This window comes from Elephas maximus, chromosome 19, assembly GCF_024166365.1.
Source record: "Elephas maximus indicus isolate mEleMax1 chromosome 19, mEleMax1 primary haplotype, whole genome shotgun sequence".
NCBI classification, from domain to species: domain Eukaryota; kingdom Metazoa; phylum Chordata; class Mammalia; order Proboscidea; family Elephantidae; genus Elephas; species Elephas maximus.
In genome coordinates, this window is record NC_064837.1 from 51,572,109 (window position 1) to 51,587,570 (window position 15,462).

The 15,462-nt window shown below is 55.2% G+C and overlaps 1 protein-coding gene across 2 annotated transcripts in view; it reads left to right on the forward strand.

The window, feature by feature from the left end:
- The first annotated feature begins 2,107 nt into the window (after nt 1-2,107).
- FMNL1 (formin like 1) overlaps nt 2,108-15,462 on the forward strand; it is a 28,968-nt gene continuing 15,613 nt past the window's right edge. The window contains exons 1-2 of one of the 2 annotated variants that reach the window (XM_049859010.1): nt 2,108-2,856; nt 13,902-13,985. In XM_049859010.1, coding sequence (XP_049714967.1) covers nt 2,728-2,856; nt 13,902-13,985 — 213 coding nt within the window. In that variant the 5' untranslated portion in view covers nt 2,108-2,727. Of the gene's footprint in view, nt 2,857-9,830; nt 9,948-13,901; nt 13,986-15,462 lie in introns of those variants that run through there. The other variant, XM_049859011.1, reaches the window with a different exon arrangement.

Here is a 15,462-nt window from a genome sequence, read left to right on the forward strand (position 1 = left end):
CTTTGTGATTACATCTCTGTCACCACTGGAGATCTCTCCCTATCTTAGCTGTCATACCGCCTGCCCCCAGCAGGGGGAAGCACAGACCCACAAAAGCATTGGTCCCCCACCACCGCAAGGATCCTTTCTAGGATTGCCTCCTCTTTTTGACCCATGATACTTCCTGCCAAGCCGACCAAATTTGTTAGTAATAATTGATTAAATTACCTGTCCCCTCCTCCTTTTTGATAACTAACAGTTCTGACTGGCATTCGAGAGAGAGCTAATATAGGCTTGCTGAACTGGTAAGTTTCCACACGAGAGGTCCCAGCTAGCCCAGCCTTTTTTCTACCCGGCTTTGGGTGGTGGTGGTTGGTAGTGACCTGAGGACCCCCAAGGATTTCTAGCTGTGGGGCACAGATACCCTTTTGGGAGGTTCTGGCCCAACACACCCACCCTTCTCCTCCCCCTTCAAAAAAGTAGTTCTGGGCAAGAGGGGGCATGAACACCTGGCACCACAGGCTGATTTGTAGCAGCCACTCTCCCAGATGTGTTCAGAGTCTGTCCCTTGCTTGTGTCTGAGCGCCCCAAGGACAGGAACTCTTCTGTCTGCCACAGAATCCCCAGAACCGAGCACAGTGGTTGGCACACAGCTGGTGCTAAGGAAAGGTTTGTTGTTGAATTGAAAGAGACAGCCATTGAGAGAATCAGAGGCTAGTTAAAAAAGCAACAACAAAAACAAGCCGTACCACCTAACCCACTTCTGGTCTGTCCTGGGCTGGAGGTGAGGGCGCTGGGCAGGGAATGGATCAGCTTCCCAGGATGCTCAAGGAGAACTCTACTTCGACTTACCTTGGAGGTCTCTGGCAGGAACAAGAAACAAGTGGCTCCATCTCTTACCACCTGGGGTGTCAATGACCTTGGCTTGGATGAAAAGCTTAAATCAGGTCAGCCCTGGCAAGGTGTGTGTGAGGGAAGCTTATCCCAGGGCCTTCCTCAAGATGAGATAACTTCCCAGTTCCTGCTTAAACTCCTGCCAGTGGGTCTTGACAATTTGAGAGTGAGGGTGGAGGGAAGATGATGCTATAAGGGGAGGGGACTCATATGACCTCTGGGCTGGCCTAGAGAAGATCCTGGGCTCATTCAGAGGGTCCTCAATGCACTGGTAGTGCAGGCAGGGGCCAACTGGGGATCCTGTAAATTAAATGCGGATGAGAGGAGCAAGTGAAAGAGACAGGCTTCAAATGCAGGCTGGAGATTGTGCCCCAGCCCTGAATTCTAACCCTCCAGGTACTTCCTGCCTTTCTGGTCCACCCTGAATGGGGGAGGAGGGGTAGGACAGTAGCTCCAAGGTAGTGTAGAAAATGCTCTGGGTTTTGCAGGTGGACAGGCAGGAGGTCTGTGTCTGCCCATTATTAGCTGTGTGCTTTTGGGCAAATTGCTTATCCCCTCTGAGCCCAGTTTCTCCATTTCTAAAAGGAGGAGCTCAGTACCTGCCTCTCCTGGTTGTCTTTGTCAGGATGAATGAGACACAGGCCCTGGGAGTAATTGGCAGACACCAGAAATTGTTATTCTCCAAGGCGAGAGAGAGGCCACCTTAGTTCCCTGGAGGTGACAGCGTCAAGGAAAAAAAAAATTTTTTTTTTTTTTTTTCTCCTCTGCGGTGCCTGCTCCCAGCCCCGCGGTTGGCTTTAATCCTTCCTTATCCAACCCCCGTGGCTCTCCTTGGAACTGCCTTGGTGGTCCCAGCTTCTCGAAGCCAGCCGTTTTTCACAGGCGCCCTATACTAAAACCACTGGGTTTGCCGGCGCAGGCGCAGAGTTGGTCGAGGGTGGGACAGGTGGCAGGGTCTACGTTGGCCTGTGTCCACGTCCCCCGCCCCGCTTCGTGATTGTCGTTTGCAGATAGCTCCTTCTGGTCATTAGCTCATCTGTGGGCTAAAAAGAGGAGAAGAGAAACAAGGGGTGGGGGCCTGAAAGGGGGGTTCCCACCTTCTCAGTCGGGGGCCCGAGAGGGGGACGCAGCCCCTGCGTCCCAACGCAGCACCACTGTGGGTCTCCCAGCCGCACTTGCAGTTGCTGAGAATCCTCGACTCAGAGGTTTACCCCCTCCCGCCCCCCGGCCGTGACCCCCTTCCCCAGACCCGGCCAGTGCTCCCGCTCCAGCTGGCGGCAGATATGGTTCTAGGACCCGGAGGCGCCGCCGAGAGGGCCGCCGCCTCTAGCCTCGCCTTCGCCACCTCCCGCTCCCGCAGGTGAAGCGGCGCCGGCCTCTCTCTGTGCGGCTGCAGGTGAACGGGCCGGCCGCTCCGCCCGCCGCGCCATGGCTGCGGGGGACCCCCGGCCGAACAGCGCCCGCCCCCTCCCTCCAGCCCGCCCCGCTAGGGCTGGGTGCGCAGCGGCGGCGGCGGTGAAATGCGGTCTGCGCTCACCGGGAGCAGCAGCAGAAGTTCGAAAATCGCCGAGGGGGGAGCCTGCGCCGCAGCTTCCTGCCCCCGGCCCAGCCCTCCGGCCCCGGCGGCCTGCAGCCTGACTTCCTCCCCGCGCACTGCAGCTCGCCGCCCCGCGCCCTCGGACGGGGCCGCCCGGATGGGACGCCGCGCCCCAGCCCCTGAGCGCCGCTGAGCCGAGACCCTCACCGCGGCGAGCCGCTGTCTCCATCACCCTCGGGCCGGGATCCGTGTCCCCCGTCCCTGGAAAGCTGGATTTCCGAGGCTGGAGGCGCCTGGCAAACTGGGTGGGGACCACCATGGGCAACGCGGCTGGCAGCGCCGAGCAGCCCGCGGGCCCCACTGCATCGCCCCCCAAGCAGCCCGCGGCTCCCAAGCAGCCGATGCCCGACGCGGGAGAGCTGGAGGAGAGGTTCAACCGGGTCCTGGTGAGTGTGACCCCGGCGGCGCGCAGTGCACGGCCAAGGGGCGGCAGGGGCTCGGCACTTGTCCCCGCCTCCGGGGGGCTCAGGTGTCGCTTGGAGATCCCTGGCCCAGCGGCTGCTTTCTCCAGAGGGTGGGAGTGACAGTGGCTTCCTTCAGAGTGACTTAGCACTCTCCCCCCAAAACTTTTCTTCTGCAACCGCCTGGTCTCCCTCTCCAAGACGCCATCCCCCTCCTCCCAGCACTCCTGGGTCTAAAGGTCTTAAACAAAACTGATCAGTGAGGAAGTGGGAAGCAGAGCAGGCCAGGGGGTCCCCGGGCAGCCCCTTCCACACTACACGCAGGCCCAGCCACCAGGTGCGGGTCTGGAGCATTTCCCCTCTCTGTCTTCGCGGGTCAGAGACAGAAGGGGTTACATCTTAAGCTCCCAGGAGCAGGAGATGGAGGCAAGGTGTTTAGGTTCTGATTGTTCAGTGCCTGGGCTGCTGGGAGTTGGGTCGTTGGGTCGCGGAGAGGGTTATCTGTGTTTCTCACCCGTATTTATCAGGGTGCCTGCAGGTCCTTGTCTTGGGCATTGCCATCGGTCCACTGAAGGAATTAGGTCAGGAAGGGCGGGGTCGGGGCGGTCTGGTCACTCTGCTTGGGGTGGAGCAACAGTCCGGAAGTCCCCCTGGCTTGCTTGTAGGACTGGGAGGGCCCTGGGGACTAGGCCACTGGAGAGGGCTCCATCAGCTCAGTGGGCTAAGTTTGGTGGGGTGGCAGCACCAAAGCAGAGGCAGGGGGTCCCACCAGAGGGTGGGAGGCAGAAGTGGGGAGGGGGAAGAACCATTCATTCTCACTTCTGGCTCCCTACCTCAGCCTGTCCCGGGCCCCTTCTCTAATTAAGTGGCCTGTCTGTTGTCAACCTTCCTTTGATGGACACTGGGTGACAGGCGAATAAGGCTATGCTTTTTCCCAGAGGTCCTTCCTAGTCTGAGCAGGCTGGCATTGCAAGACTGGGGGTGGGGTCTGAGGGAGACCTGGCATCAGTAGTGCTCAATTTGTCCCCTCCACCTCCTTGACATCATTTTCCCGCCCCTGGCTGGTGGTTAGACTATACATTAGACCCTCTGCCTGGCCCCACAATGCACCTCCCAACAGTTCTTGAAAATCTTGGCTGCTGTTCCCTCCCGGAAAAAGGCTAGGAGCAGTTTTGGAGGAGCTAGCTGGGGTGAGGTGGGGCAACAGGCTTGATTAGGGGAGAGAGAGGGCCTCTGAGGGGTGCCTCACTCCAGGCTAGCCCCAGACTTCCCCATTTCTCCACCTACCCTCTCTCCCCTCTCCCTAAACCCAGGGCCTGGCCAAGCTGAGCTGAGCTGAGCAGATGGGTGTCCAGGTGGGGGGTGGGAGGATGAGGGGATCATTTGGGGAGCCTAGGTTGGTGGTGGGTCCCTGGGCTCCACCAGCCTACTTGGGGAGCATAGGTCTTTCTCCTTAAGTGCATGTCTTTGGTGGTGGTGTGGGGGGTCCCAGGGTGAAGGCCAGGCTCCAGTCCACTCTCTGCTGTGCACACCAACGGAGAGGAGCTGTGTGAATAATGCAGACCGCTGGAAAATCCATAAGTCAAGTGGTGAGGCTTTGATGCCTGCGTAGGACATTATTGCCCTGCTTGGGTAGTTGCCATAACTCTGATTGGCTGGGTCTGACACTGAATGCCTTTGGGAGCCCCTGAGTACCAAGAAGTGGAGAGTGGAAGCCCAGAGGTGGGTCTTAGAGGATGATGCCCTTGTGGATAAAGGGTGGTGGCTGGGTAGAAACCTAGGGCATCAGTACCTGCTGAACTTACCCCCGCCCTAGCCCCCAGGAACCCCAGCGTTTACACTTTACTACTTCCTGAGGAGGGTTCGGCCTGGCCCTTGTCCTGTTGTGAGCAGTACTTACCCAAGGTCACTTGGCTAAGAACCTGACTCCTCACACTTCCCACCAGCAGGGGCGTTTGCGTTGAGCCTGGGGTGACAGTCTTGACCCCTTTCTGAGGCTGCCTAAAGCTAAAGATTTGGCTAAACACACACACCTGGCAATGGGCATTGCAAGGTGGGCCTCCACCTGACCTCCCAACCCCAATGGCCAGAGCCCAGTCCTGTCCTTAGGGAGTGTCTAAGATGAGAAGAACCTTAGCTTGCTGAGGGTGACAGGCCATCACCCTCAGTGTCCCCAGTTTTCATGGAAGAGGCATTACCCTACTTTGGGGATCTAGTCAGATGGCCTCAGGGAGCCCCTTCTAATCTCTCAAGCTCAGCCCTTTCACCACTGGGAGGCGAGAGATCCAGACACCCAAAACCACCCCTCCTTTTCTGGTTATGGGCCTCCTCCCTTGGGTGAAGGGTGCCCCCACAAGGGCCATACCCACACAGGAGATCCAGGGAGCCTGCTTTTCCTTCCTGGGGCCAGCCTTTTTCCCATGCAAGGGTGTGGGACAAGCTGTGAAGAGAGAGGGGTGCCCTTACTTAAAATGGGGGCGGGAGGAAGAGCAGGTTGAGCCAGGGTTTCGGCTGCTGCCTTAGCAACGGTGGAGGAGCAGTGTCTGCCCAGCCACATGGGCCTGCTGCGGATGGTGGGAAAACCAGCCAGCCCTGCTCTGCTCTCTCCTCTCCTACGCCCATTCCTGAGGCTGGGTGGCTTCCAGCCCTCATTCCCTCCCCTGCAGGGCAGGCAGAGCCAGAGACTGAGATGGCAAGGTGCCCTTTCCAGGTTTGCCGGACAGCCAGGTATAGGACAGCCCTAATCTGTCTGTAACCTTGGGGCAGAGGTTTCGAAGCTACCTGGCAGGGCAAAGGCATCAAGCGGAGGTGCTGGGAAGGGTGTGCCCAAGGCCTAGGGTGATGCTGGCATCCAAGTGGGGGATGAACCATTTGGAATGGAATTTGTCTGAGGGGGGCCAGCATCCTGGGGTACTGTTAGCATATGCCCTTAGCATGTACCCTTAGCATGTGCCCAGGGATGTGGGCACTTGGCCAGGCTGTGTGGGGTGGTCAGAACAGCCCTAAGCAGGATGTGGGTCCTGGGAGTCCTACTGTGGCTGGCTCCTCCCCCCTCAGACTGGTGATGGGGAGCTGGGGGAGATGTCATGGTTCTGCTGCCCTAGGACTGAGCTCCATTCTCTCTGGTGGAACAGAATAGGTTTTTATTTTATTTTTTCCTAAATTTTATTAATTTTGTTGTTGTTGAGAATATACACAGCAAAACATACACCAATTCAACAGTTTCTACAGGTACAATTTAGTGACATTGATTATGTCCTTCAAGGGGTGCTACCATTCTCACCCTCCTTTTCTGAGTTGTTCCTCCCCCATTAATGTAAACTCAGTGACTCCTAAGGCTCCTATCTAATACTTTTGAGTTGCTGTCGTCAATTTGATTCCATATAGATAGTTCTTAAAAGAGCATAATGCTCAAGGCAGACATTCTTTACTTAAAACAAAACAAACTGTTGAGTCGATCCTATAGGACAGAGTAGAACTGCCCCATAGGGTTTTTAAGGAGCTACTGGTGGATTTGAACTGCCAATCTTTTGGTAGCAGCCAAATGCTTAGCCACTGTGCCACCAGGAAGCCATTCTTCACTAGTTAGGTTAACTTATTGTTTGGCTTTAAGAAGGCTTCCGGGGACATTTTTTTTTTTTTCTTTTAAGTGAAAGTTTACACATCAAGTCAGTCTCTCATACAAAACCTTATATACACCTTGCTATATACTCCTAGTTGCTCTCCCCCTAATGAGACAGCACATTCCTTCTCTCCACCCTGTGTTTCTGTGTCCATTCAGCCAGCTTCTGTCCCCCTCGGCCTTCACATCTCCCCTCCAGACAGGAGCTGCCCAGATAGTCTCATGTGCCTACTTTATCTAAGAAGCCCACTCCTCACCAGCATCGTTCAGGGGACATTTTTGGTTTAAGGTTTAAAGATTATCTCAGGGCAATAGTTTCAGGGGTTCATCCAGGTTCCATGGCTCCAGAAAGTCTGGAGTCCATAAAAATTTTCAAAATCTGTTCTTCATTCTCCCCCCAACCCCTTTTGATCAGGAATCTTCTATGGAATCTTTGATCAAAATGTTTAGTCTTGGTAGCAAGGCACCATACAGTTCTTCTGGTCTCATGGCAAAGGAGGCAGTTGTTCATGGAGGCAATTAGCCACACATTTCATATCCTCCTCCTGTTCCTGACTCTCCGTCTTCCTCTGTTGCTCCAGGTGAATGGAGACCAATTGCTGTACCTTCTTGGATGGCTGCTTGCAAGCTTTTAAGACCCCATGCACTATGCAGTGAACTAGGAGGTAGAACAGAAGCACTAAACATATTGGGCCAAATGACTAGGATGTCCCATGAAACCGTTACTCTAAACCTCCAAACCAAGGAACCAAGTCCCACGAGGTGTTTGGTTGTCCATAAGTAGCCTCAGCAGCTACTCATTTTTTTTTTCTTTTGTCATTGTGTATATCTATCACACATCCTTCGTTAGTTCAACTTTCTACAGGTATACACCTTATTTGTCCTTTTGTGACTGCCTTATTTCGCTCAGCATTCTGTCTTCAGGCTCCATCCGTACTGTACCATGTATCAAGACTTCCTTTCTCCTACGGGCTGAGTAGTATTCCATTGTATGTATGTACCACATTTTGTTTATCCATTCATCTGTTGATGGGTATTTAGGTTGTTTCCACCTTTTGGCTATTGCAAATTTTGCTGCAATGAACATAGGTGTATTTAATTTTTAAAATAATTTATTTAATTTTATTTTGTTGTTGAGAATATACACAGCAAAACATACACCATTTCAACTGTTTCTACATGTACAATTCAGTGATGTTGATTACATTCTTCGAGTTGTGCTACCACACTCACCCTCCTTTTCTGAATTGTTCCTCCTCCATTAACATGAACTCCCTAAGGTTCCTAGCTAATCTTTCCGGAGTTGTTGTCACTTTGATCCCATATAGATAATTCTTAAAAGAGCATCATGCTCAAGGCAGACATTCTTTAATAGTTAAGCTAAACTATAGTTTGGTTTTAAGAAGACTTCAGGAGATATTTTTAGTTTAAGGTTTAAAGATTATCTCAGAGCAATAGTATCAGGAGTGCATCCAGCCTCCATGGTCCAGAATGTCTGGATTCCATGAGAATTTGAAATTCCATTCAGACCAAAATAGGTTTGGGAGCACGTAGCTATGGAGCCTAGGTTGCTCAGGCCCTGTGCATCCCACCTCTGGGCCATGCGGTCAGTTGCTAGGCTGGCCAGAGGCTGGAGGGTGGCATTCCTGGCAGGCAGGCTTGTCACACGTTGACCCTGGAAACCCAGAGATGTGGTGAGCATGATTCATAGAGACATCTGGGTTTGGCAAAGAGCTGGGTGAGATGGGCAGGAGCAGGTGGAACCACCCTTGGGGCTGCCTCTGTGTTTTTGCTGGGAACAGGAAGCCCTGGAAGGTGGCTTGGGCCTCCATGCCTCTGAGTTGGGCAAGGGCTACTCTGGGAAAGGTGAGGGTAGCTTCCAAGCATTGGAGTCATGAAGTTTGGGGTTTGAGTTTTGTCTTTGCCACTTACTACCTGTGTGACCTTGGGTAAGTTACTTAACCTCTCTGAGCATCACTTTTCCTCACATGTAAAAGAAGAGAACAATAATGGTATATGCTGGCCTTCTAGTATTGCTGAGGGGATTGAATGATGGTAGAAATGCAGAGTGTTGAGCACAGTGTCTGGCACACAGTAAATGCTCAATAAACACTCTCCCCTGTGAGGAAGGGGTTGATGACGTTGGAGCTGATGAAGGCCTCTCCATCCTGGGCCCCTGTGAGGTAAAGGAGCACAGAGCCCATCTCTCCCCTTCCCTCACCCCCGTCAGCAAGACCACCCAAGGTTGCTGTGCACCCCTGCAGAGATTCCATCACCGGCCATCCCAGGCTAGGCTGCCACCGCACAGGCCTATGTAGACAGCTCTGCAGTGGCTGGAAACCATGAAGGGCGGCCGGCCTCTCCTGGCGGGTGGAGCAGCAGCGGTGCTAACGGTAACAGTGTGTGTGGAGAGGGGGTGGAGAGGCCTCCACTTCCCCCTGAGAGAGGGTGTGTTGAGGGGGGGGTTCCCCAGTGAGTAAGAGCTCAGTGTGGGCAACAACAGGAAGCGTAGGGTGCTGGGTGGCAGGAAGTGGGGCTGACTGTTGCTGATTCCTCAGATGGGGGAGGGGGGCTGGGCCAGGTTGTCTGCAGAAGACCCCTGGGGGGGCCAAGACCCACATTTCTAGTGGTTCCATCTCCCTCAGTGCTTCTTCTTCCAAGGAAACTCAGTCTTCTCACCAGCTTATCAGCTAGGTCACCTTGGGCAAATGACTTAATGGCTCTGTGCCTCAGTTTCCCACCCATAAAATGGAGATTATAATAGTATCCACCTTGTAGACTCTTTGTTGAGGTTTAAATGAGGTAATAGATGTAAAAACACTTAGAGTGGCACTTAGCACAGGGCAAGTGATGCGGGGGTGTTCCTCCTCTTCCTCCTGCCAGCCTGCTTTATACAGGCAGTGCCTGCTATCCTGGCTTCTACCCTGTTGGTCCTTGTCCCTGCCGTGGGGGCCCTTGAACCCTGAAGGGAGAAGTTGCTAATTTTGGGGGGATTCCAGCACTCTATCCTAGGGCTGAGTCACCCCAGAGCACTTGTATAAGCCTGGGATTGTTTATAAGAGCCCCAGAAAATCTATATTCTGGAATTTTTTAAGTGGATAAAACGGGTTTTTTTGGAGATGCACTGACAGCTTTAGAACCAAGGTGGGGGCCATACAGGGGTTGGGGGTAGGGCAGCCATAGGGGCCGGGCCAGGGTGAGGAACACCTGCGGGTCTGGTTTGAAACTGGAGTTGGTGCCCAAGTTCAGGGGCATCCTGGGACTTGCAGGGCCAGGCCTCATGAGGAGAGGGTGGGCAGGTGGGTTGGGATGCAAACTCAGCTCGGCTGAAAGTGGAACCGGTGGGTGTGGCTGTGTCCAACTGCAGGTGGAGCCCCTTCAGTTTCCTGGGAGCCCCCTCCAGATGGCACCGCTGGTGGGAGGGTGGTATGAGCCTGCGAGGGGCTGGTCTTGAGTGAGTAGAGGATGGGGGCCCCCTTTGGTACCCAGAGAGGTAGGGGCAGGGAGGGAGGAGAATGGTCCACACATTCTAGTAGAAAGATTTGGGGAACCAGCTCCTTTTCTTGGCCACACTCCAAAAGATGACTCTTATCTGCCTCTTTGTCTGACCCAAAGCACTAAGAGCATCAGGAAAAGAGGGTCAAGGGGTCAGTTAAGATTTTAGCCAAGTCTAGGTTTTACCTGGATGTTTTTACCAACTTCCACTCATCATACCTTGTCACTGCACCCCCCGCCCCCGCACTTTGGGCCTTTCCTGGACTCTCTCCTGTCTGTGGAATGCCTTCTGCATAGTGCTGTGCAGTTGAAGAATATTATTCCATCAGAACACAGCTTCTCATCGAGTGTCCCCAGCAGTTCTGTGAGCCTGTGAGGTAGAGGGTGTGCGCCCATTTTATGAGGAAGAAGCTGAGGCTCCGAGGGGCAAAGGAGCTCTAGGGCTGGGGGGTCCAGAGCTTGGGTCTTCTGAATCCAGTCCTGGTTCCTCCATGTCATAGCTGCCCCTCCTGCTCTCCGCCTCCCTGGAGGCAGGTGTCTCCCCCACCTGCACTGCTTGCCCCTTCTGGTCCCATCTGAGCACTGTCAGCCAACCTCCTGCTTATCCCTCCCAACCCCACCCCCGTGCTGGGGACCTGGCTCTGGGGGGCTGTTCCTGCTTTCCAGGGTGGCTTCGCCCCACCCCAAGTGAGTGGCAGCTGCTGGCCTCTCCCTCACTCCCTGGGGTGGCCGTTTCCTTGGAGGGCACGGCAGGCCTGAAGAGCAGCTGCTAATTAGTGCTCAGTGCTGTCAGAGCTATTTCTGATTTCCAAGCCTAAATTTAGCCTGTCTTGCAGGCTGGTGTGTGGGCCCAGAGGCCTAAGAAGGCCCAGGTGGGGAAGGGGCAAAGGGGTACCCTGCCCTCCACCACTGCCTGGAGCTGTCTGAGATCTGGACAGGTGTGCCATCCCTGTAATTGAGGGAAGCAGGCCCCTCATCCCTGTAATAACTGTGGGCTTGTCTTGGGAGGGGCTGAGTGGTGGTTCAGAGCTAGCTCTGGGCTCAAAGCCTGGCTCTGCTCTTACTGGCTGTGCGACCTTGGACAGGTCACTAACCCAATCTGTGTCTACACCTGTACCAAAACCAAACCCATTGCCATTGAGTTATTCTGACTCATGGTGACCCCATGAGTTACAGTGTAGTACTACTCCCTAGGGTTTTTTTTTTTTGGCTGTAGTCTTTATGGAAGGAGCCCTGGTGGTATTTGGCTACTAACTAAAAGGTTGGGAGTTCGAATCTACTTAGCAGTGCTATGGGAGAAAGACCTGGCAATCTGTTCCCATAAATATTACAGTCTAGAAAACCCCATGAGGCAGTTCTACTCTGTCATATGGGGTCACTATGAGTCAGGATTGACTCATCGGCATCCAACAACAGTCTTTATGGAAGCAGTTCGCCAAGGCTTTCTCCCATGGTGCTGCTGGGTGGGTTCAAACCGCCAACCTTTAGGTTAGCAGCTAATTACAAACCACTTATACCACCCAGGCTCCTTCCTACACCTGTAGAGTGGGAATAATAACAGTGCCTAGTAATGGTTGTCGAGCCCTGGTGGTGCAGTGGTTGAGTTTGGCTGCTAACCAAAAGTCAGCAGTTCGAATCCACCAGCTATAACTTGGACACCTTATGGGGCAGTTCTACTCTGTCCTATAGGGTCACTATGAGTTGGAATTAACTTGATGGCAATTTTTTTTTTTTTTTTTTTTTTAGTAATGGTTGTGTGGTAGGAATGGGGTCACTGGTGCAAAGGGCTTAGAGCAGTGGTGGGCATTGAGGCAAAGTTGGATTCTGTGATTATTGTGGTCATCATTGCTATGGTGGAAGTGCTATCTGGGGTACAAGGGCCATTCTGGGAGCCAATCAAGTTGCTGGGGTATGTGAGCGTCCAGAAAGACCCATATTGAGGAGCAGCTGCCCTCTCAGGCTCAGATGCTGGGGCTCAGCCACCCCCTCACTCCTCTGCCCTCCTTCCCCACCGCCATCTCTCCCCCCACCCCCTCCCTACAGGCCACAGGCTCCAGCTTCCCAGACACTGCCTGCCTTCTCTCCTCCTTCCTCCTTTCCGCTCAGCCTTGCTCCCCGCCTTGCCCCTGCCCCCACCCCATGTCTCTGTGGGCTGGTGATGTATCAGGGAGGACCAGGGAGAGAGACAGAGAATGGCCCCAGGGAACCCTCCTTGGGAAAATGGTACCCTCCCCACAGCTCTCAGACCCTTTCCTGGGCAGCCCCTTCCATGTCATAGCAAGAGCTGTTCTGGCGGTTGGTGGGTTGGGGGAGGGGAGGGCGCCTGATGAGACAGCACAGTTTCCTCAATCCAGGCTCAATTTCGCAATGAGGGAGAGAGATGACGTACTCCCAACCCCAGCCAGCCTGGGGGTGTCCAGTTGATGGGCAGTTTCACCTCTCAAGTGGGGCCCTCAGCAATGGGTGCTGAGAGCACCCAGCTTCCTGTCGTCTGGGCTGACCCAAAGCAGTGATTTTTGGGGTGAGGTCTGGTCAGAACCCCAGTACTAGGCCCAGCACCTCAGAGAGGAAACTGGCTGAGGAGCCTCAGATGGGTGTGGCTCCTTTCTGCCCCATCTGTGGCCTCTTCTTAGGGCCACCTGACTGAAGGGGCATCGTCTGAGCCTCCAGAGCCCACAACAGAAGCTTCCATGGCTCTGAATGGGGCTTCTTGGGGGCTCCCACATCCCCAGTTGAGACCCTGGCTTAACTCAGAGCTCCTTGAGGGCAAGAACTGTCTTTCAGGGCCTGACACATCGTAGGCCCTCAATAAACCAGGGGTTTACTAGATTAGAGTAAACTGGCTTCATCTTCTGGGTCTCTCAGGGAGAGGCTCCAATTCTTGGATGTCCAGGGAGCTCCTCGTGTTGGCGACACCTGGTTGATCCTGCAGCCCCGAGTTGGGCCCTCTGCCTTCCCTGTGGGGGAGAAGTTTGACTGAAACACCATACCGTTGTCATCTGTGGCTGGTCGAGGAGGGCCCAGGCAGGCTACTACTGACCTTTCTTCGGTGCTGAGGGAAGTCCCAGCCTGCGCCACAGCACTCCAGGCCTAGCGTGCTGGCTGGGGAGATCCTGTGGCTGGGTGACCTTCCCCTCTGAAATCCCCCTCCCTCCTGCAACCATGACGTACCCGCCTGGAACCCCTGGCCTGCCTGACCCGCCTGACCTCAGCTCCAGGTCCTATCTCCTCACTTCTCAGTGACCAGGTGGGAGGGGGCCCTCTGCTCTCCCCACTGAGAGGTTTTCTGGTGTTTATGAGGCACTGTGCCCTGGGCTGGAAACCCTGGTGGCGTATTGGTTAAGAGTTCGGCTGCTAACCTGAGGGTCGGCAGTTCAAATCTACCAGGCACTCCTTGGAAGCCCTATGGGGCAGTTCTACTCTGTCCTGTAGGATCGCTATGAGTTGGAATTGACTTGACAGCAATGGGTAATGGGTGCCCTGGGCTGGGTGTATGCACACATGGTGCCTGGTGGCACAGGCATGGGTCTGTGTCCATACCTGGCCACACTTGAGCCTGGCTGGGGATGGCTCCTGTTATCTTCCCACCCAAGTGGGGGAAGAGATGATACCCGCATGTCACAGAGGGGGATGCTGGGGCCCAGAGGTGTCTGAGGTCCAGGCAAGCTGGGCTGAGAACCCTCATTCCTGTCTCTGCACCCTGAGTTCCAGGAGGCATAGTCGGGGGGACAGAGTCCAGGCCTGGATGATGCTACCTGAAGGTAGTCCAGGGGTGAGAAGATGATGAGGAATTATGTGTGTGAAAACCTACTAGGGAGCTCGGCCCTTTGTGGTCCTGGGATGCCCATTCTCCCCTGCCCCCACATTGAGGCACCAGGCTCAGGGGGTCTTTGCTTTGTCCCTCCCTCCCCAGAACTGCATGAACTTGCCCCCAGACAAGGTGCAGCTGCTGAGCCAGTATGACAACGAGAAGAAATGGGAACTCGTCTGCGACCAGGTGGGTGCTGGCACAGTTCCTTGCCCTTCCCTCCCACCCTCGGGTGTCCTGCCCTGCCCTGGCCAGGCTGGGGCTGGCTGAAGAAGGGAGACTGCCACACTGCCCATGAGACCAAGAGCCTGCCTAGAGGCCAGCATCGCATCTGGGGAGGGTGCTGGGGTGTCTGCAGTCTCTAGGATCCCCTCTCTCAGACATGGGGCCTCCCCAGAGAGCCTGTGAGTCAGAACCAGGGCTGAGGCTGCCTCTGCTGAGCCGGCAAGGCTGCTCCAGGGCACCCACCAGCATGGCTAGGGCCATGTCGCCATCCTCCTGGCAGCCTCCCTTGACCCCCTACCCCAGGGTTGGACGTCTTCATTTAACCCCATGGGAGATGTGGAGAAGGGGCAGAAACCCCTGTCCTCCTTTTACCTGGGGCCCGGAGGAGCTGTGGCCTTCCCAGAGTCACTCGAATTCCCTGTCTCTTGGTGCTCAGTCTGGGCTCATGGGCCCGCCACCTTCATGGCTCACTCACTGCTCTTGCCCCTCCAGCTCTGGGCTGCTGTCTGGCAGCAGGGTGGACCCCTCTCCCACTACTGGGCGGGTGAGGCCTGGCTGCTGGCAGTGATTTGGTGAGGGAGGGAGGTGGGGAGCAGCATTCAAGCCTGTGGCTCTGGAGGCTGGAGCTGGGGGTTGGGGAGCAGAGAGCCTCCCCTGGGAGCCAGGGCTGGGCCTAGCCTCCTGTAATGGACGGATGGGATGGCTGAGCTGGCCAGGCAGCAGTCTGGGGTTAAGGGCTGGGTGTGGAAAGAGGTTGGGGAGCTGACTCCAGAGGCCTTGGGCCTATAGTAGGGGGCTCGGCATCTCAGAGGTTGAGGGCTTAAAAGCCTGGGAGAAGTAGGAGGTTAGGGGGAAGGCTGGAGCATCTGAGGGATCTAAGTGGGGAAGGACAGGTGCCCCTCTGGTTGGGAGCCTCTGCTGTAGTCCCTGCCCCTTATCTGAGAGGCTGCCTGAGCTGGGGGTGGGCTGGGGGAGCCAGGAGTTGCTTTGCTGAACACAAATGAGCACACACACACAGGTAGCTAACAACACAGGAACCCAGGTGAGCAGGACAGCTGGGATGGAGTCCTGTGGAAGGAGCCCTCAGCTTGCCAAGAAGCTGGGCTAGGGGTAGTGGAGGGGGCTGGCCCTCAATGACCCCTTCCATACCGTCCCCTCCAGGGCATTTTTCCTTCCTGTCCCCCAAGGCCTGAGCTGGGGTGTGGTCCAGGGAGGGCAGGGGACTGGGAGGATGCCACCTAGTGGCCAGTCTGAGTGCCCTCCACCTCCAGAGGTATCCATGGCAGAACCCACCTCTCCAGGCCCCACCCCAGGGCTGTGCTAGCGTATGGCCTGTGAGGCCCAAGTGGGGAGTGAAGGCTAGGCCCAGGATGGGGGAGCTTAAAGTGGTCTGGTGGACTGCTTGGACTTGTGCCTTTGGTAGTTCAAAGGGGTCTTAAGA